This window comes from Dendrobates tinctorius, unplaced genomic scaffold (genome assembly GCF_039654945.1).
Source record: "Dendrobates tinctorius isolate UK_male_01 unplaced genomic scaffold, ASM3965494v1 ptg000014l, whole genome shotgun sequence".
In the NCBI taxonomy this organism is placed as follows: Eukaryota; Metazoa; Chordata; class Amphibia; order Anura; family Dendrobatidae; genus Dendrobates; species Dendrobates tinctorius.
This window is the reverse complement of record NW_027361682.1, coordinates 2,952,721-2,973,727: the sequence shown is the minus strand read 5'-3', so window position 1 is coordinate 2,973,727 and position 21,007 is coordinate 2,952,721. Positions and strand designations below refer to the sequence as shown.

The window sequence follows — 21,007 nt, the reverse complement described above, 5'->3', positions numbered from 1 at the left end:
AAAGAAGTTTATTAACCCTGCAGGTGTTTCACAGCAGCAGAAGCAACATAGTAGGAAAAAATTAACATTTAACTTTTTAGTCACAAAATTGATCTTTTAGCAACAATTTTTTTATTTTCCCAAGGGTAAAACGAGAAAGTGGACCCCAAAAGTTGTTGTACAATTTGTCCTGAGTACACTGAAATCCCATATGTGGGGGGAAACCACTGTTTGGGCGCACAGCAGGGCTCGGAAGGGAAGGAGCGCCATTTGACTTTTTGAATGGAAAATTAGCTCCAATCGTTAGCGGACAGCATGTCGTGTTTGGAGAGCCCCTGTGTGCTTAACTTTGGAGCTCCCCCACAAATGACCCCATTTTGGAAACTAGACCCCCTATGGAACTTATCTAGATGCATAGTGAGCACTTTGAACCCACAGGTGCTTCACAAATTGATCCGTAAAAATGAAAAAGTACTTTTTTTTTTTTTTCACAAAAATGTTCTTTTAGCCTCCATTTTTCATTTTCACATGGGCAACAGGATAAAATGGATCCTAAAATTTGTTAGCCAATTTCTCCTGAGTACACTGATACCTCATATGTAGTCATAAACCACTGTTTGGGTGCACGGCAGGGCTCAGAAGGGAAGGAGCGCCATTTGACTTTTTGAATGGAAAATTAGTTCCAATCGTTAGCGGACACCATGTCCCCTGTGTGCCTAAACATTGGAGTTCCCCCACAAATGACCCCATTTTGGAAACTAGACCCCCCCAAGGAACTTATCTAGATGTGTGGTGAGCAATCTGAACCCCCAAGTGCTTCACAGAAGTTTAAAATGCAGAGCCGTAAAAATAAAAAATCATTTTTTTCCTCTAAAAAAGATTTTTTTAACCCGCAATTTTTTATTTTCACAAGGGTAACAGGAGAAATTGGATCCCAAAAGCTGTTTTCCAGTTTGTCCTGAGTATGCTGGCACCCCATATGTGGGGGGGGGGGGGACCACTGTTTGGGCACACGTCGGGGCTCGGAAGGGAAGTAGTGACGTTCTGAAATGCCGACTTGATGGAATAGTCTGCGGGCGTCATGTTACGTTTGCAGAGCCCCTGATGTGCCTATAAACAGCAGAAACCCCCCACAAGTCACCCCATTTTGGAAACTAGACCCCCGAAGTAACTTATCCTAGATGTGTGATGAGCACTTTGAACCCCCAAGTGCTTCATAGTTTAGAACGCAGAGCCGTGAAAATAAAAAATCATTTTTTTCCTCAAAAAATGATTTCTTAGCCCACAAATTTTTATTTTCACAAGGGTAACAGGAGAAATTGGACCCCAAAAGTTGTTGTCCAGTTTGTCCTGAGCACGCTGATACCCCATATGAGGGGGGGAACTACTATTTGGGCTCGGAAGGGAGGGAGAACTGTTTGACTTTATGAATGCAAAATTGGCTGGAATCAATGGTGGCGCCATGTCGCGTTTGGAGATCCCCGATGTGCCTAAATAATGGAAACCCCTCAATTCTAACAACCCTAACCCCAACACACCCCTAACCCCAATCCCATCCCTAATCCCAACACACCCCTAACCCTAATCTTAACACCAATTCCAACCCTAACCCTAATTCCAACCCTAACCCTAATTTCAACCCTAACCCTAATTCTAATCCAAATGGAAAAATAAAAATAAATATATTTTCTTTATTTCATTATTTTTCCCTACCTATGAGGGTGATAACCCCCCTCCCCTTTATTTCCTTTTTTTATTTTGATCACTGAGATAGGGTTTATCAAAGTGATCAAAATGTACCTGGAATGAATGAATGAATCTGCCGGCCGATTTGGTGGGTTCACTGCGCATGCTCCCACCATTTTGGAAGATTGCAGCACCTGTTATGAATGGGTCACCGAGGAGACAAGATGAAAACGCAAACGCAGGCAGAAAAATAGACTGAGCAAATGATGGGGCCCAAACTGACTAGACAGGACAGGAAAGCAAAGACACTGTCTGCAATCACGCAAAAAACCCTGAAAAATCCAACACGTCTGATGTACAAAAAACACTGAAGTCACACGACTTCGCCCTCACTATATCAGCACTCTGGTATATACTGAAAGAAAAGCAAAAAGAGACCAATATAACAGGGGACAGAACAAACTGACACAAGCAGTAACATATGGGTGGTGATCCAGCACAGCCCCAGCAGTAGCAAACTGACCCGCACAAAGCAGAGATAGACAAAACCAGATCAAATGCAAAAGATTAGCAAATGAGCCACTTAGCTGAACCATGCAGGAACAGAGCAGGAGACATCAGACCTCAGAAGGCACAGGAAGAAAATCACCAGCAGGGATTGAAGGAAGTCAGCTGTCTTAAATACTCCAGTCAGAAACCCCTGATCTCCAATCGTCATCACCATTATCAGGTAGCAAGCCTCTGTCAATCTGACAAGCTCCACTACCTCCAGTAACCACCAGAGGGAGCCCAGAAAGAGAACTCGCAACACCTCTGTCAATCTGACCAGCTCCACTACCTTCAGTAACCACCAGAGAGCCCAGAAAGAGAATTCACAACAGGCACCCATGGACAATGCAGGAGGGACACCGGTACTCAGGAGGTACCCAGGGGGGAGGGGAGGGATCGGAAGGCAGGGGGAGCGGAGGGCAGGAGAGGGGGAGCAAATACTGACTGCGGCAAATTGCTGCCGTCAGTTGGTGGCGGGGGCAGATCGCCCCCGTCAGTCGTGGGGGGGGTCAGATAGCGGTCTCCAGCCATGGCCGATGATATTGCAGCATCGGCCATGGCTGGATTGTAATATTTCACCAAATTTCATTGGTGAAATATTACAATTGCTCTGATTGGCTGTTAAAAGTGAAACAGCCAATCAGAGCGATCGTAGCCATGGGGGGGCAAAGCCACCCCCCCCCCCCGGGGAGAAGTACAAGTCCCCCTGTACCTGCAGGTCAGGTGACCTTTCAGTGACCCCGGTCACCCGACCCGCAGGAACGCCATCAATCCATGACACAGCATATGCGTCGCAGGTCGGATTGTCACCTACTTTCATGACGAATGCGCTGTGTCACAGGTCGGGAAAGGGTTAAGGGCATCTCTCTAAGCTGTTCAAACTTTGCCTTCCTAAAGTTCAGTGTTTTTGCGACAAGTCTCCCTAGCGAAAGTCAAGTGAAACTGTATAGTATCGTGGTCGCTATTTCCTAGATGCTCGACGGCGTGCAGATTTGTTATTCTGTCAGGTCTATTAAATAGTATTAGGTGTAAAAGTGCTGCTCCTCTGGTTGGATTCTGCACCAATTGTGAAAGATAATTTTTCTTAGCAGAAACCTGTTGCCTTTATGCGTTTCGTAGCTCTCTGTTTCCCAGTTAATATCTGGGTAGTTAAAGACAAGGACCTCATTATGGGTTAAAGCTTCATCTATCTGCCTTAGTAGTAGACTTTCCATGATTTCTGTTATATTTGGGGGTTTGAAACAGACTTCAATGAGAATTTTGTTACTATTTTTCCCTCCATGTATTTCAACCCACATGGACTCAACATCCTCATTCCCTTCGCTAATATCCTCCCTTAAAGTGAACTTTAGACAAGACTTTACATTAGGTGCAGTCTTGTTTCAGGAAATGAACGATAAAGAAAACCAGATAATGTACCGGAGTCGTAAACTGTTATACAGCAAGAAGAACTATTTGGAAAGTAGAGAAGTAGAGTTTGGGGATCAAGTGGGCTTTGGGACACATTACAATACTACCTATTAGGTGAAAGGTTCAGATTAGTGCGAGGTGGATGCGAGAGAATAGGAACAATGCCCAAGGGACGAGGTGGTTCTTAGCTTTCATAAATAATATAGGCCCGGGAAACTACATGGCAATGGTGACGCTCTGTCTAGTGTCACCGTATGATGGCGGAAGGTGAATCTTAGCAGATGTGGGGGGCGGTATATAAGATGGGAGAAAAAAAGAGTGAAACACTGAAAAGTTGCAAATTTTTCGAGGAACGTTTTTGGATTTTAACACCAGGTCTGCTAAAGTGGGTGTAGCATGCACGGGGCTTGCCGGTGCCCACCAAATTCATCGCTAGTACTTTCGCCATCAGAATTGTTGCTCCAATCAATCCTTGACTTGGTTACCATTTCTGTTGAGGTGCACAGAGGCGCGCACCACTGAATAGAGGTAGTGTTTGCACGTCTCAATGAATTTAGAATTACTAAACTGAACCTCCAACTGTCATTAAAGACTGGTGTGCATGGTGCCAATCTGGAGGAGATTGTCCAAGACTTGTTTTGTTTTTTTTTTACTATGGGCCTAAAAACTAATATAGGCAGGTATTTGCTAACAGAGGCAATTACTTGCCTGCTGTACTAGACGATGGGTCAGACTGGTCACCGAGCGCTCCTACCGGTGATTCAGCTGCTGCATGACAGCAGAGCAGCTCTTCTTCTTCCGGCTGCTTTGTCAACAAGACAGGACTTCCGATATCATGATGATTGCAAGCCGGTTTCCTGCACTTAAACTTTCAATCAGGATAATGTCGGCAGTCACGCCCCACCAACACATCAGCGTGGAAGACAAGCTGAATCACAAGTAAAAGCGGCCTGTGAGATCAGCAGCAGGCACAAAAGGCAGGTAAAAGCAACTACCTGCGTGATAGTTCTTAGCACATTTTTTGTATTTACAAAGATTAATTCCGAATAACCCCATAATGAATCATGCCCTACATCCAGATCAGAAGTTTCATGTGAACACACCAGAAAAAACCGAACATTTAAAGTTACTCTACAAGCCAGTGACTGTTTAGAACCTGTGACTTCTCTGCATTTAGTGGTCACTACTCACCTGTGCAGTTATCTGTAGGAATCTCCTCTTTACACCGCTCATCACCCCTCCCATATGTCTCTGTAGTATTAATAAGGGGCAGATCTTTACCCTAAAACAAAAATTGTATAAGTCACAGGCAGAGACATTTGAGAAGATCCAGACATCATCTAATGTCTATAATCTGCTTTATCCGGCATCTCCACCAAGCATAAAACATAGAATGAAAGGCCACATTACTAGAGACAACCATCTAGCAACACGTTGGGCCGCCATTTGCCCAATTAAAGGGTTAGGCCGGTATGAAATGCAGCCACCGCATTTTTGGGCTGAAATACAGCATTCTACAATGCTGTATATCTGCCCCAACCCGACCTGGAAGAACTGAAAAATAACTTTTAGTATACTCACCTGTGGGGCGGTCCATTCCAAGGGGTGTTTCTCTTCTTGGTCCAGCACCGCCCATTCTCTCACCATCGCTGTCCTAATTCTTGCTTCATGTGGATGACGCGACCCTGCATCACCCACAGTCTGCTAGGCATCGTGCTCTTGCACAGGCGTATTTATCTGCCCTGTTGAGGGCAGAGCAAAGTACTGCAGTGCTCAGGCGCCGGGAAAGGTCAGAGGCCAAGCGCCTGCACACTGCAGGATCTTGCTCTGCCCTCAACAGGGTAGATAAGTACGCCTGCACAGGAGCACGATGCCGGGGAGACTGTGCGGATAATGCAGACCAAAACAATGACACCCCTCGGACCAGACCGCCCCGCAGGTGAGTGTAATAAAAGTAATTTTTCTTCTCTTACTGTAGTTGTAGTGCATGTTTCCTATGTGGATCTCTGTAGAGTGAGTTTGTGCTATTGGTCATTGTTTACACTTTGGTAGGAAGGAAGGATCATCCCCGCGCTGCCACAAGAAGAATTCCAAAAGTTCATTATTTGTGGTATGTCCTGATGAAGGGGGTCACCTGAACCCTGAAATGTGTAAATAAACCAAGTCGAAACCGCTACAACTTTTGGATTTCTACTTGCGGTATGATCCTTACTTCCTACCAAAGTGTATGCTTTGTATACCTGTGGATCTGCAGCAGCCGCCATTATTACATGTCCTTTTTTCATTCTTACCAGGTGAGTAGTTCTCTTGGTGGGTGACCCTGTGTAACGTGTGATAAGATCCTATTTACGTTTTTGTGTCTCCCCTTTCCTTTGACTGGTCATTGTTCGCACTTAAGGGATGATATTAGGTGTGCGGTCCAAGCGTGAAAGGTGCACTGAAATACATGCTGTCATGCTCGGGTCAGGAAAGCTGCTGGCCAGTCCGAGCATTGCGATGCAAACCTCATCCGTCTGACTCTTCCCTTAACTGGTGGATAAAACAACACTGAGCACAAAACCTTCATAGACTTCTACACATCATAGGGGAGATCTCATGACATCTTCTCTCCATCTACCTGATCCTGAAGAACATTGGGATCTTCTTGTTTACAGTCCTGTGGAAGACGAGGACGGGGACATCTCTCTGGTGTTGTCCTCTCACTGGATAGAACTGGAGGAAACACAGAAACTGAATTAATTCTTTACATACAGAAAATTTAAGGCTGTGTGTATTTAGCCCTGTCTTTTACCTGGTGATGTGAGGGGCTGGGGAACCTCCATCATGACGTCCTTGTACAGATCTTTGTGTCCTTGTAAATACTCCCACTCCTCCATGGAGAAATAGACAGTGACATCCTGACATCTTATAGGAACCTGACACATACAATGATACCGTCATCCCCGATCCCTCCATAGCGTTACTGTATAATGTCCCAGCATTGTCACCTCTCCAGTCAGCAGCTCAATCATCTTGTAGGTGAGTTCTAGGATCTTCTGCTCATTGATGTCATCATGTATCAGGAGGTGAGGTGGAGGCCCCATGATTGGGCTCGGGCGTCTTCCCCATCCCTCAGACACAAGGGCCTGACAGCGCTCACTAGAGGTCTTCTTCACTACTGTGTAATCCTGGTTATGGAGAGATACCTTAACAAATCTCACTACAGACATTTACAGAGTCCTCACCTCTCCAGTTCTGTCCATCTGTTAGGGTTCCGTTTCACTTAGCGACGCACCAGCGATCCCGACAACGATACGACCTGGTAGGGATCGTTGGTGCATCGCTAAATGATCGCTAGTAAGCTGCCAAACAGGCAGATCTCTTCAGCGACACAGCAACGATCCAGCGATCAAACACAGTGATGCATGCTGGCCAGCGGGACGCCGACGACAAAAAATGGCCCAGGACATTCCTGCACGATCAGCAATATCCAGCAGGGGGGCCGGTCGCTGCTGCGTGTCACATGTGGCGAGATCGCTGTTGCATCACAAAATCGGTGACGCATTAGCGATCTCGCTATGTGAGACGGGGCCTTTATTCCCATAGATAAGAATGATGTAATGTGACGTCATCAGAATCTCTCACCTCTCCAGTAAGCCGGAAGAGGATCTCTAGGGTGAGGTGTAATATCCTCTCCGCCATCTTGTCCCTGTCCCTCTCCATCCTTGTAGGGTCACTCAGGAGAATTCTCTTATATAGAAGATCTCCACTGAGAGGATCCAATATTGTAGGGACCTGAATGGGGGAGAAGATGACGATGTAACATCATAAAGATCCCATGTAAGAAATCTCCGGAGCTGTTACCGGCTTCACATGATCACTACATCCAGTAATGGCCCCGTCCTGACCCTGGAATAACGCACAAACCAATTATAGTCACATAGCGAGATTTATCACAGAACATCTCCAATCCAGCACCAAAAACACAGAACAAATCTGAAAGAAAAATGTAAGATATCTGAATCTTAGTTAAATTTTCCATAAAAACAATACAAAGTTATAAAGTGCCAGGAACAACCTCAGAACGTCAGTAACAGATAGTGATAGAACATTAAAAGGGATATCCGACACTTTTTTTTTAACAAAAGGCTTGTAGTTGCTAACAGAGGCAACTACCTGCCTGTTGTTCCCGCCACTGGTCATTGACAGCTCCTGACAGAGATTCAGCTACTCCTGGTCAACAGAGCAGCAGTTTCTCTCCCTGTTGACAGGGCGGGACAATGTCACACTGATTAACAGCCAATTCCTACATGACAGAAGTAGTCCTGCCCTGTCAACAGGGAAACTGCTGCTCTGTTGACCGGGAGCAGCTCAATCTCTGTCTGGAGCAGTGACAGGTACAACAGACAGGTAGTTGCCTTTCTAAAGTCCTGGATATCTTCTAATCAAAACTACCTAAAATTGTAATCCCAGCAAAAGTGATTGTTCCAGATAGGCATTGCAAAAATCAAGAAAATAGAAAATTTAAAGTGTATATGAATCAGTATTCATTAACATACTGATATATAGGCAAACAAAAAGTAACTTTGGCAAATATGAAAATGGATATATATATATATGCTACAAATGATTCACAAACAATAATTATAAACACCCACCAAACACCCGACATGCGTTTCACAAATGCTTTGTCAGGAAAGGGCGTGGCTATGTAGCAGAGGAGGACAGACGTGCGCTGCAAGAGCTCCTGAACATCCTGCCTCTATCCTGCATTTACCGCCTGTCTACTGCGACATACCTGGCAGCGCTTGGTTCCCTGGGTACCAGGACCCCCCTGGAACTCCGTGGGAGAGCGCAGGACGGCTCCGGTGAGCTTGAGACCTGAAAAACCGGGGCGGACGGCGGGGCCCACACGAGGCGGCGGCCATCTTGGATGCGCGCTCTATCAGAGGGAGCGGCGGCATCCAGCGCGGCAGCATCACCGGGCAGTGACCTGTATCCTGCGGAATCAGGGGGATATGCGGTGAGTGCCCTGAAAAATGGGCCCTGCATTACTCCCCTCGCCTTACTAATAGACTCGCTGGCCTGTTGGTAACATTACTGTGGGAGAATTTGCTCTCCCTCCCACTGCTGCTGTCTCTGAGGGTGGATCTCTCCCCGCCTCCTCCCCTCGCCATAAGAATAAGAAGCCTCAGTGATATGGTGTTTCCATCTGCACAGATCCTGCTCCCAGGCCGCAATCAGTAAGCCTGGTTTCTGCTGTGTATATAATTGCAGTGGAAGGAATCCTAGACTACACATTTCTAGTTACCCTGGTGCATCTCACTGCTCTTGACCATGAATCGATCTAAAGGATCGACGGCAGCAGAAAAACTAAAGGAATTTGTCAGACCCGACCCTTCTGAGAGTGTACGTGCTCTAAGAAATAACTCTTCACAACCTCAGCGTAAAAATCGTCCCTCAGGGGGTGGAGAGGAGACTGAGCAGGAAGAAATGACTCTGAAACAGGCATCTGAACAGTTGATGCAGGCTATCTCCCTCACTAGGACATCCCTGACGGAGAAAATAGAGGATGTCTACACTGAGGTGGGGAGACTCCGTCAAGATATGCAGGCCATGAGGGGACGCATCACAGAGGTGGAGACAAGAGTGTCCCAGGTGGAGGACACCATTACGCCTATGGAGGCCAAGTTAACCAAGGTAGCGGGCTCTGTGAACGCCTGGAAGCAGAAGGCAGATGACCTAGAGAACAGAATGTGTCGGAATAACATCAGTGTCATCGGTCTGCCAGAACGCTCAAATAATATTAATAATAATAAATTTTATTTCTATAGCGCTGACATATTCCGCAGCACTTTACATTTCAGAGGGGACTTGTACAGACAATATACATTACAGCATAACAATAATCACATAGATCATAACAGATACCAAGAGGAATGTGGACCCTGCTCGCAAGCTTACAATCTATGAGGAAAAAAGGGGAGACACGAAAGGTGGGGGGTAACAGTTTCCCTGATTGTATGGACCAGCCATAATGTTAAGTGTGTAACAGTACAGATGCAGAGGGCTAATGGATGCATAAAGCATGTGGGAACATGATGCGGGGAACCTGGTTATGGTAAAAAACTTTTGGCTGTGCCACACAGGGATAGATTAGGTTGATATGTTGAGGCGATAGGCCAGTCTGAATAAGTGCGTTTTCAGGGCACGCTTAAAATTGTGGGGATTGGGGACCAATCGTATTGACCTGGGAAGTGCATTCCAAAGAATTGGCGCAGCACGTGTATAGTCTTGAAGACGGGAGTGGGAGGTTCTGATTATTGAGGATGCTAACCTCAGATCATCAGCAGAACGGAGGGCGCGGGTAGGATGGTATACTGAAACAAGGGAGATGTAGGGTGCTGCTGAGCCATGGAGGGCTTTGTGGGTGAGGGTAATAAGTTTGTACTGGATTCTGGAGTGGATGGGTAGCCAGTGTAATGACTGGCACAAGGTAGAGGCATCGGTGTAACCATTGGCGAGGAATATGATCCTGGCAGCTGCATTCAAGACAGATTGGAGGGGGGAGAGTTTGGTAAGAGGGAGACCGATTAGAAGGGAGTTACAATAATCGAGACGAGAATGAATAAGAGAAACAGTAAGAGTTTATGCAGAGTCAAAAGTAAGAAAAGGTCGAATTCTAGAAATGTTTTTGAGGTGCAGATAACAAGAGCGAGCCAGTGATCGGATGTGGGGGACAAAGGAAAGCTCAGAGTCAAGTATGACCCCAAGACAGCCGGCATGTTACTGGGGAGTAATAGTAGAACCACACACGGAAATGGCAATGTCGGGTATAGGTACATTAGTAGCGGGAGGAAACACAAGGAGTTCAGTCTTTGACAGGTTCAGTTTCAGATATAGTGAGGACATGATGCTAGACACAGCGTTTAGACAATTGCCGGTGTTTTCTAGAAAGGCTGACGTGATGTCAGGAGAAGAAGCGTATAATTCGGTGTCGTCAGCATAGAGATGGTACTGGAAACCAAATCTACTGACTGTTTGACCAATAGGGGCAGTATACAAAGAGAAGAGGAGGGGGCCTAGGACTGATCCTTGAGGAACCCCAACAGTAAGGGGAAGATGAGAGGAGGAGGAGGAGCCAGCAAAAGATACAGTAAAGGAGCGGTCAGAGATATAGGAGGAGAACCAGGAGAGAACGGTGTCCTTGATGCCGATGGAACGGAGCATAGTGAGGAGGAGCTGATGATCCACAGTGTCGAATGCTGCAGAGAGATCCAAGAGAATTAGCATGGAGTAATGACCATTTGATTTAGCTGTTAGTAGATCATTAGAGACTTTAGTGAGGGCAGTTTCAGTAGAATGTAAAGAGCGGAAACCGGATTGGAGAGGGTCGAGAAGAGAGTTTTCTGAGAGATAGCGGATAAGACGGGAGTGGACCAGGCGTTCCAAGAGTTTAGAGATGAAGGGAAGATTAGAAACAGGTCTATAGTTAGCGGCACAGTTTTGGTCGAGGATGTTTTTTTAAGTAGTGGATGTATGATGGCATGCTTAAATGAGGAGGGAAAGATACCAGAAGAGAGAGAGAGGTTAAATATTTTAGTTAGGTGAGGGGTGACAGCATGGGAAAGGGTCAGGAGTAGATGTGACGGAAATGGGTCACTGGTGCAAGTGGTTGGGCGAGAAGATGCAAGGAGCCTGCTTACTTCTTCTTCTGTGACTGGTTCAAAGTCAGAGAGTGAGCTAGATGCAGTGGGGGAGGGAGGACAGTGCATGGTATGAGGTGATTGGGAGATAATTTCCTGTCGGATCTGGTCAATTTTTTCTTTGAAGTAATTGGCCAGATCGTCAGCTCGAAGCTCCGTGGTAGGGCCCTGCACTCTTGGGTTGAGTAGAGAATGAAAAGTGTCAAATAGAGGATGTCTACACTGAGGTGGGGAGACTCCATCAAGATATGCAGGCCATGAGGGGACGCATCACAGAGGTGGAGACAAGAGTGTCCCAGGTGGAGGACACCATTACGCCTACGGAGGCCAAGTTAACCAAGGTAGCGGGCTCTGTGAACGCCTGGAAGCAGAAGGCAGACGACCTAGAGAACAGAATGTGTCGGAATAACATCCGTGTCATCGGTCTGCCAGAACGCTCAAAAGGTCAGCACCCTGAGCAGTTCCTGGAGGTCTGGCTTAAGGCCTCCCTGGGAGACGAATTCTCCTCAGTGTTCGCTGTTGAGAGGGCCCACAGAGTTCCCACAAAGCCTCTGCCTCCGGGAAGCCCACCTAGACCCTTCCTAGCACGTCTCCTCAACTGTAAAGACAGGCACCATTCTACGCCTTGAAAGACAAAAGAGTCCTATCAAGTTCAACAATGCTGTGATCTTAATCTTCCTGGATTTCTCCATGGAACTCCAGAAGCAACACGCACAATTCATCGACATCAAGAAGCGGCTCAGGGAAAGGAACATTGCATACTCAATGATTTATCCGGCTCGACTTCGGATCGTCCACGGGGGTTCCTCCGTGTTTTTCACGGATCCAGTGGAGGCTACCGAGTGGCTGCGGTCCCATAGAGGATCTCCTGCAAAGGAATCCTAATGTGCCTACTTTCGTCTGGATCCTTTAACTACAGGCTTAATTGGAGCTCTCCTGGCGAGCACCCAAATATCATTAATACCGGACACTGTGTTCAGTGATGGTATCCCCTTGTTTACTTTTCAATAGGGGCACGGGACCTTGCTCCTATACTGTTAGATTTATGTTCTGGTTTTTTTTCCTGTTTTGTTTACCTTTCTACAACAGTTTTGATTGTTACTTAGGTAAAAGTCGCAGCCAATCTCAATCTCTATGTGGTGCCTCTAAATTTTGCTCGGGTAGTACTGTATGTCATATTCAACGGAGTAAACATGGGGTCTGAGATGATATGTATGACATGAAATGTGAGAGGTATAAAGGCCCCTCGGAAAAAGATCTAGGTTTTCTCAGAGATCAGACATTATCGTCCTCACATTGTGGCCTTGGTGGAGACGCATCTGACCCGAGATACTGTTCGGTGCGTGCAGAAACCTTGGGTACAATGGTCTGTCCATGCATTTCACACTAGTTATTCGAGAGGGGTTTCACTGCTGGTGCATAGAGATGTTAGATGGGAAGCCAGGGAGACCCGGAGGGCTTTGTTTTTGTACATGCATTGATAAATATCAGGAAATATGTAATCCTATGTGTTTAGAACCCCCCTTGGCCAATACGTCTATTCTTTAAAAAGCAATGAGCTTTGCCCTAAATTATCCAGACGCGGACGTTATCTGTATGGACTTCAATATGGTCATGAATACCAACCTTGACAAATTGAGATTAGAGGGAGGCACTTCTGGGGGAGTCTCTTCACTGAACGTGACACAACTGTCACTATTTATGGAGGGTAGCGGGTGGCTAGATTTATGGAGGATGCGTCACCCTGAATCAAGGGAGTACACCTGCCACTCATCCACTAAGCTATCTCTATCGCGCATAGACTATATATTCGGATCCAGCGGCCTGGCGATGTGGGTAGACGGTATAGAACATGGCAGTAGGGGGATTTCAGACCATAGTCCGGTTATTCTTAAACTTAAATATGGGCAACCAGATAATAGGATGTTCTGGAAGTTGAATCCTTTTTGGTTAAAGCTGATGGTGACTCCAGATAGAACGATCGATCAATTGCATTGTTTCATCTCGTCCCACCCAGAACCTCAGGATATCAATTTATTTTGGGATGCCCTTAAGGCATATCTGAGGGGTTGCTTATCCTCCTTTCTTATATTAAAAGGGTAACCTCAAGGGGGGATGATGAGATGGAGCGGCGATTGAAAGATTCAGAGGCTGAATATATATCTAACCAAGCTAGTGGTAACAGGACTGAGTGGTTGGCTGCTCAGAGCTTATATGCTCAGTATACGGACACTAAGTCCAAGCGTAAACTATTCTTTACTCGCCAATCTTATTTTGAGCTGGGAAACCAGGCAAGCAAACTCTTAGCCTATTTGGTACGCCAACATAACACTTCAAACACAATACTACAGATTTGTAAGCCGGATGATTCATTGGTATCTTCAACCGAAGAAATACTTGGCTGTTTTTATGATTATTACAGGTCATTATATGAATCTAAAAGTGACTGTGACAGCTTGGGGTGTTTAGACTATCTGTCAGATGTGACATTCCCTACATTAGACCCTGAGCAGTGAGCCCTTATGGACGATGAATTTACTGCGGAGGAGATAGAAAATGCCATAACGGACATGGCCTCCGGGAAGGCCCCTGGGCCGGACGGATTCCCTATTGAATTGTACAGGAAATATTGGGATATATTATTGCCACCGTTGGTTAACGTTTTTCGTGGAATTTGGGAAGGGAAATCTATGCCTGAATCCTTTTATGAAGCCAATGTTATAGTACTTAAAAAGGCGGGAAAGGACCCCTTTGAATGTGGATCCTACCGCCCTATCTCGTTTGTAAATGTGGACTATAAAATTTTCACTAAGATTCTAGCTACCAGACTGAATTCGATTATATTGAGCCTTATACATTCTGATCAAACAGGCTTTATGCCTGGTAAGAGCACTTCCATTAACATCAGACGGGTCCAGTCAATAGCCCAATATAGCTCCCTAATGCCAGACAACAAGTGGGCACTGGCATCGCTAGATGCTGCCAAAGCTTTTGACTCTCTTGAGTGGCCTTTGCTCTCTGCGTGCTTACAATGATATGGCTTTGGTGATAAATTTATAAAATGGATCAAAATACTATATATGAAGCCCAAAGCCTATATCATAGTGAATGGCTCTGTGTCTGAGTCTTTTCCATTACATAGGGGGACTCGTCAGGGGTGCCCCCTCTCCCCGGCCCTATTTGCCCTTGCAATTGAGGCAATGGCAATACGTATCTTCCCCTGGCATTAGAGGTATAAATATAGCGGGTCAGGTAGATACCATTGGTCTATATGCTGACGATATGGTGATATTTATGGATGAAGCGGAGGAGACTCTACCACAAGTAATTGCCATTATAGATAGATTTAGTAAATACTCAGGTCTATATATAAATTGGGAGAAGTCCGCTCTGTTGCCCCTTTCCCATGCCCCAACTAGAAGCTCTCTCCTCGCTGTCTATTGTATCTAGTTTTAAATATTTGGGTATATACATATCTCGAAATCATACGCTTGACTCACAACTCAATATTCACCCACTGCTGGAACTAGTTAAAGAGAAATTTACAACTTGGAGCAAACTCCCGCTGTCTGTGGCCGGACGTATTAACCTGATTAAAATGATATTACTCCCCAAGCTCAGCTACTCCCTTCAGCATAGTGCCGTAGTAGTACCCAAGTCCTTCTTTGTAAATCTTAATTCTCAGATCACATCTTTCATCTGGGGGAAAACTAGGCCCAAACTCAAATTGACCACCCTGCAGAGGCCAAAAAAGGGAGGTGGGGTGGCGTTACCAGATTTTTTCTAATACTATTTGGCTCGGCAGGCTAAAGCTTTAAATAAATGGATGCCGGGTAATTGCCTCTCCAATTCTGAAGGCCACCTGCTCCATGCTGCACGAACTGATTGCCCACTAGGTTTCCTTGAGTTGGAGAGGACTAATGTCCCTCGCCTACTACCCTTGCCCCGACTGGCGCGATTATTATGGAGACAAATTAAGAAAGCGATTGGGTTTAAAGATTTTATAGCTGAAATGCCCATGTGGAATAATAATTATTTCCCGGAACTACTGAACCACCCATCCACTGATTTTTGAAAGCAACATAATGTCTCCTCGATGGGAGACTTGTATGATCAGAGACCTTGGTGTCTTTTGAGCAATTACAGGTTACATATGATATTCCGAGATCCCAGTTTTTCCGTTATTTACAGCTGAGGTCGGCTCTTCAATCACACATAAGATGTAGGGGTGTGGACCGTACTATCTCATCTCTGCCTCTGATAGGAATCCTTAATTCGCAGGGTCCCCAGGGTCTCATCTCCTCTTTATACACGTACATGCTGTCGGTGGGAACGGAATCTGCTATAAGCTCTATTAAAAGGAAATGGGACTCATCCCTGATACTCGGGGAGAGGAGTGGGAGGGGATCCTGGAGTCTCTGATTGGAGTAACACCATCTATCTAATATATAAAGCTCAAGTGTGTGTATGTATGTACAGTATGTATGTATGTATGTGTGTATGGCATCTGCACCGTCGCAGCTTCAGCCACAAAATTTGGCACAGTCACATGTCTGGACCCCGAGAGTGTCCTAGGCTATGTCATCATAGGTTGCAAGCCCCGCCGCTCATTATGATGTCATAATGGTTGACTATGGGATGATGTGTGATGGGTTTATGGGCACTGGACTATGGGATGGAGGATATGTATAACGGGTATATGGGCACGGGCCTATGGGATGGAGGATGTGTGATGGGTATATGGGCACTGGACTATGGGATGGAGGATATGTATGACGGGTATATGGGCACGGGACTATGGGATGGAGGATATGCATGATGGGTATATGGGCACGGGACTATGGGATGGAGGATATGTATGATGGGTATATGGGCATGGGACTATTAGATGAAGGATGTGTGATGGGTATATGGGCACTCGACTATGGGATGGCAAATATGTATGATGGGTATATGGGCATGGGACAATGGGATGGAGAATATGTATGATGGGTATATGGGCATGGGACTATGGGATGGAGGATGTGTGATGGGTGTATGGGCACTCGACTATGGGATGGAGGATATGTATTTTGGGTATATGGGCACGGGCCTATGGGATCATGGATATGTATGATGGGTATATGGGCACGGGACTATGGGATGGAGGATAATTATAATTTGCTATAACTAACCACAGTTAGTTACTATGCCCGGGCAGCGCCGGGCTCTTCAGCTAGTTAATAATAAAATGATAAAGCTGTATATAATTAATCTATCATACTTAACTCCGACACGACTTTTCAAGATGGGTCGACTTCAATCATCAGACCGTCTGCGATGTCATTCGCCAGATGCGGATTTTGTTCACATGATCTGGCAATGTCCCATTATTTTACATTACTGGAAAGAGGTGACCTTGCTTTTGTCATCCTTGATGCAGGCCCCAGTTCCTCTTGAACCACTGGTCTGCTTGTTTGGGGTATGGGATGAGGAGAATTGGGGTCATCATGATGGGATTTTTCTGCGTGAAACACTATGGCGCGGAAGGTGTTGGCACTACGGTGGATGGGGGGTTCGTGTCCCTCTCTTAGGCTGTGTGCACACGCTGCGGATTTTGCTGCGGTTCCGCAGCGGTTTTGGCCGCTGCGGACCCGCAGCAGTTTTTGCTGCGGTGTACAGTACAATGATTCCCTATGGGAATCAAAAACCGCAGTGGAGACGGTGCGGAATTTTCCACGCGGATTATCTGCGGTTTTCAATCCGCAGAAAGAATTGACATGTCAATTCTTTCTGCGGATTCCCCTGCGGTTTGCCATCTCCTCCATTGAGGAGATGAAAAACCGCAGGGCCAAACCGCAGAGCAATCCGCAGGTAAAACCGCAGGTCTTTTGACCTGCGGTTTCACTTGCGGATTTTACAAAATCCGCGCGGATGAATCCGCACCTAATCCACAGCGTGTGCACACAGCCTTAGAATGTGGATTGACCTGGTGAACTCGATTGTTCCATACGAACGTACACTATATCAAAATAGGGGATGCCCGGGCAAGTTTGAGAAGATCTGGGAGAGGTGGAATTCCTCTCACCTAACTTTGCAAAATTGAGACACCATATGTGAGATACAATGATTTAGGATACTAGGCTGCGAAGTAGGCACCAGTTGATGTAGTTGTAGTTTAGGAATTTTCTTTATTATCTGAATGACAATACGATAAAAGCTTGTGTAACTCAACTGATATACATACTTCACAATGTATAACCGGCTACTCTTTCTGTATATTTGAAGGGCTATCTGTGTATCTTATTATCATAAGCCAATATGTATGTTATGCATTCTTTTTGTTCAATAAACGAATTTAAAAAAAAAAAAAAAAATGCTTTGTCAGGGGTGGTTGGTAGGGAGAGGATAGGGGTAGGGATGTGTGGGGAGGGGAGAGGCGTGAGGAGCTTAGCCAAACATTTAAATTGCAAGCGTGATGGAAATATATATGTATTTCATATAGATCTCACTTGCCTGCACATGGCTATATACTGATATATATATATATATATATATACAGTGGGGCAAAAAAGTATTTAGTCAGTCAGCAATAGTGCAAGTTCCACCACTTAAAAAGATGAGAGGCGTCTGTAATTTACATCATAGGTAGACCTCAACTATGGGAGACAAACTGAGAAAAAAAAATCCAGAAAATCACATTGTCTGTTTTTTTTTTCATTTTATTTGCATATTATGGTGGAAAATAAGTATTTGGTCAGAAACAAGCAATCAAGATTTCTGGCTCTCACAGACCTGTAACTTCTTCTTTAAGAGTCTCCTCTTTCCTCCACTCATTACCTGTAGTAATGGTACCTGTTTAAACTTGTTATCAGTATAAAAAGACACCTGTGCACACCCTCAAACAGTCTGACTCCAAACTCCACTATGGTGAAGACCAAAGAGCTGTCAAAGGACACCAGAAACAAAATTGTAGCCCTGCACCAGGCTGGGAAGACTGAATCTGCAATAGCCAACCAGCTTGGAGTGAAGAAATCAACTGTGGGAGCAATAATTAGAAAATGGAAGACATACAAGACCACTGATAATCTCCCTCGATCTGGTGCTCCACGCAAAATCCCACCCCGTGGGGTCAGAATGATCACAAGAACGGTGAGCAAAAATCCCAGAACCACGCGGGGGGACCTAGTGAATGAACTGCAGAGAGCTGGGACCAATGTAACAAGGCCTACCATAAGTAACACACTACGCCACCATGGACTCAGATCCTGCAGTGCCAGACGTGTCCCACTGCTTAAGCCTGTACATGTCCGGGCCCGTCTGACGTTTGCTAGAGAGCATTTGGATGATCCAGAGGAGTTTTGGGAGAATGTCCTATGGTCTGATGAAACCAAACTGGAACTGTTTGGTAGAAACACAACTTGTCGTGTTTGGAGGAAAAAGAATACTGAGTTGCATCCATCAAACACCATACCTACTGTAAAGCATGGTGGTGGAAACATCATGCTTTGGGGCTGTTTCTCTGCAAAGGGGCCAGGACGACTGATCCGGGTACATGAAAGAATGAATGGGGCCATGTATCGTGAGATTTTGAGTGCAAACCTCCTTCCATCAGCAAGGGCATTGAAGATGAAATGTGGCTGGGTCTTTCAACATGACAATGATCCAAAGCACACCGCCAGGGCAACGAAGGAGTGGCTTCGTAAGAAGCATTTCAAGGTCCTGGAGTGGCCTAGCCAGTCTCCAGATCTCAACCCTATAGAAAACCTTTGGAGGGAGTTGAAAGTCCGTGTTGCCAAGCGAAAAGCCAAAAACATCACTGCTCTAGAGGAGATCTGCATGGAGGAATGGGCCAACATACCAACAACAGTGTGTGGCAACCTTGTGAAGACTTACAGAAAACGTTTGACCTCTGTCATTGCCAACAAAGGATATATCACAAAGTATTGAGATGAAATTTTGTTTCTGACCAAATACTTATTTTCCACCATAATATGCAAATAAAATGAAAAAAAAAAACAGACAATGTGATTTTCTGGATTTTTTTTTCTCAGTTTGTCTCCCATAGTTGAGGTCTACCTATGATGTAAATTACAGACGCCTCTCATCTTTTTAAGTGGTGGAACTTGCACTATTGCTGACTGACTAAATACTTTTTTGCCCCACTGTGTATATATATATATATATATATATATATATATATATATATATATATATATATATAATCACAGCTAACATGAACTCTATAATCAATTGCTCAGAATGACCCAGTGACCTCGTGAGCTAGCTAGCTCAAACCAGGATTGTCTTGTGATATATTTGCTAGACATGAGAAAAGAGGAAGTAGGAACAGATGTTCAAACTGATGTCTCCATCTTGCTGAATTGTCAGGAAAATGTTTACAGTAAATCATGCATTGCTGAATCACACTTTTGTTAGACATTTCCATATATGATCATATACTCAAAGCAGCCAATAAGATAGAAGTTCAGCCTTATGTTAATTTGCTAACCACTCCTTTCTATACGTAATTATAAAACTATGTACGTGCAATAAACCTCCAGAGTTCTGGTGGAATGTTATGCTGGTATTAACCATGTATAGCATCTTCATTTCTTTGAGCGCTCGAAACACTGTTTTAATTTGGATCTATCCATCCAAATTTCCATAACACAAGTAGCCAATAGAAAAGGTGCATAAGGTGACAGCAGGTGATTTCAATGCAAATATCAAGTAGTAAGAAAAACTCACTTAGAATGGAGAGACAGTGTTGGTGCTGTGTACTCGCCGACATATGCGCAAAAGAGCATATTGATCTGTAATAAGATAGTCTACTGAAGGAAATCATGGCACAGATATGCGCCCACATGAAAAAGCCAATAGAAGGACTTAGCAGGTGACGCAACGGTCAGGTGATTGGGTAGATGATGCTGCGTTCAGGTGACAGCAGGGTCAGGTGTCCATCGTGTCAGAGAACAGAGCATCAGGCAAACAGTATTGAAGGGCACCTGTCCATTAGACCTGCCCCTGAGGTGGTTAGAAATTTCCTCCAGATCCTACCATAAATTTTCGTACTGACTGACTTTCTACTCCGGAGCAAGGTGAAGACCAGGTTTGAAAAAAATCCTCTCTCTCAAAAGTGACTTCTCAAGGTCCATGCTGTCAAATGAAGACCGGATGCTTGAGGATGCCAAACCGGGCCATGGGAGAGTAGATCTGGAACTTCTGGTAGTATTCATGGCTCCATGATTGACATTAGCCTCATTTAAGAAAACCATGGCCTCTTGGGTCAAAAGGGAGCTACGAAGGTGATTCTTGCATGATCCTCTCTGACTTTTCACAGGACTGCTTGTATTAACATCACTGGTGGAAAAGCATAAGCTAGATTGAAGTTCCATCTGATGATTCTCTCTGGGATCCAAAGAACATAATTTGAACTTCTCTACTTTCATGTTTTCTCTGTTCTCAAATAGAACTATATCTGGCAGCCCCCACCGGTCTGCAATCTGATTAAAGAATATCTGGTTCAGAGCCTATTGTGGCTTAAGAAGTCCACTTTATAGTTTTCTTTCCCATTTATGTGAAAAGCTCTTAGAGAGAGGAGATAATTTTCTGCCATCTGAAAAATCAGATAGGTCACTTCCATTAGAGAATTGGACTGGGTTCCTCCCTGATGGCTAACATAGGTCACTGTCAACTGGTTGTCTGAAAGGACTCTC

At 45.1% G+C, this 21,007-nt stretch overlaps 1 protein-coding gene across 4 annotated transcripts in view; it reads right to left on the bottom strand.

The window, feature by feature from the left end:
* The window catches only part of LOC141073520 (uncharacterized), an 81,510-nt gene that overhangs the window by 25,903 nt on the left and 34,600 nt on the right, over positions 1–21,007 (bottom strand). For 3 of the 4 annotated variants that reach the window (XM_073560789.1, XM_073560793.1, XM_073560798.1), the window contains exons 6-10: positions 7,249–7,398; positions 6,612–6,791; positions 6,416–6,539; positions 6,242–6,336; positions 4,816–4,906 (exon numbers count right to left, since the gene is read on the bottom strand). In XM_073560789.1, coding sequence (XP_073416890.1) covers positions 4,816–4,906; positions 6,242–6,336; positions 6,416–6,539; positions 6,612–6,791; positions 7,249–7,398 — 640 coding nt within the window. Of the gene's footprint in view, positions 1–4,815; positions 4,907–5,915; positions 5,941–6,241; positions 6,337–6,415; positions 6,540–6,611; positions 6,792–7,248; positions 7,399–21,007 lie in introns of those variants that run through there. The other variant, XM_073560805.1, reaches the window with a different exon arrangement.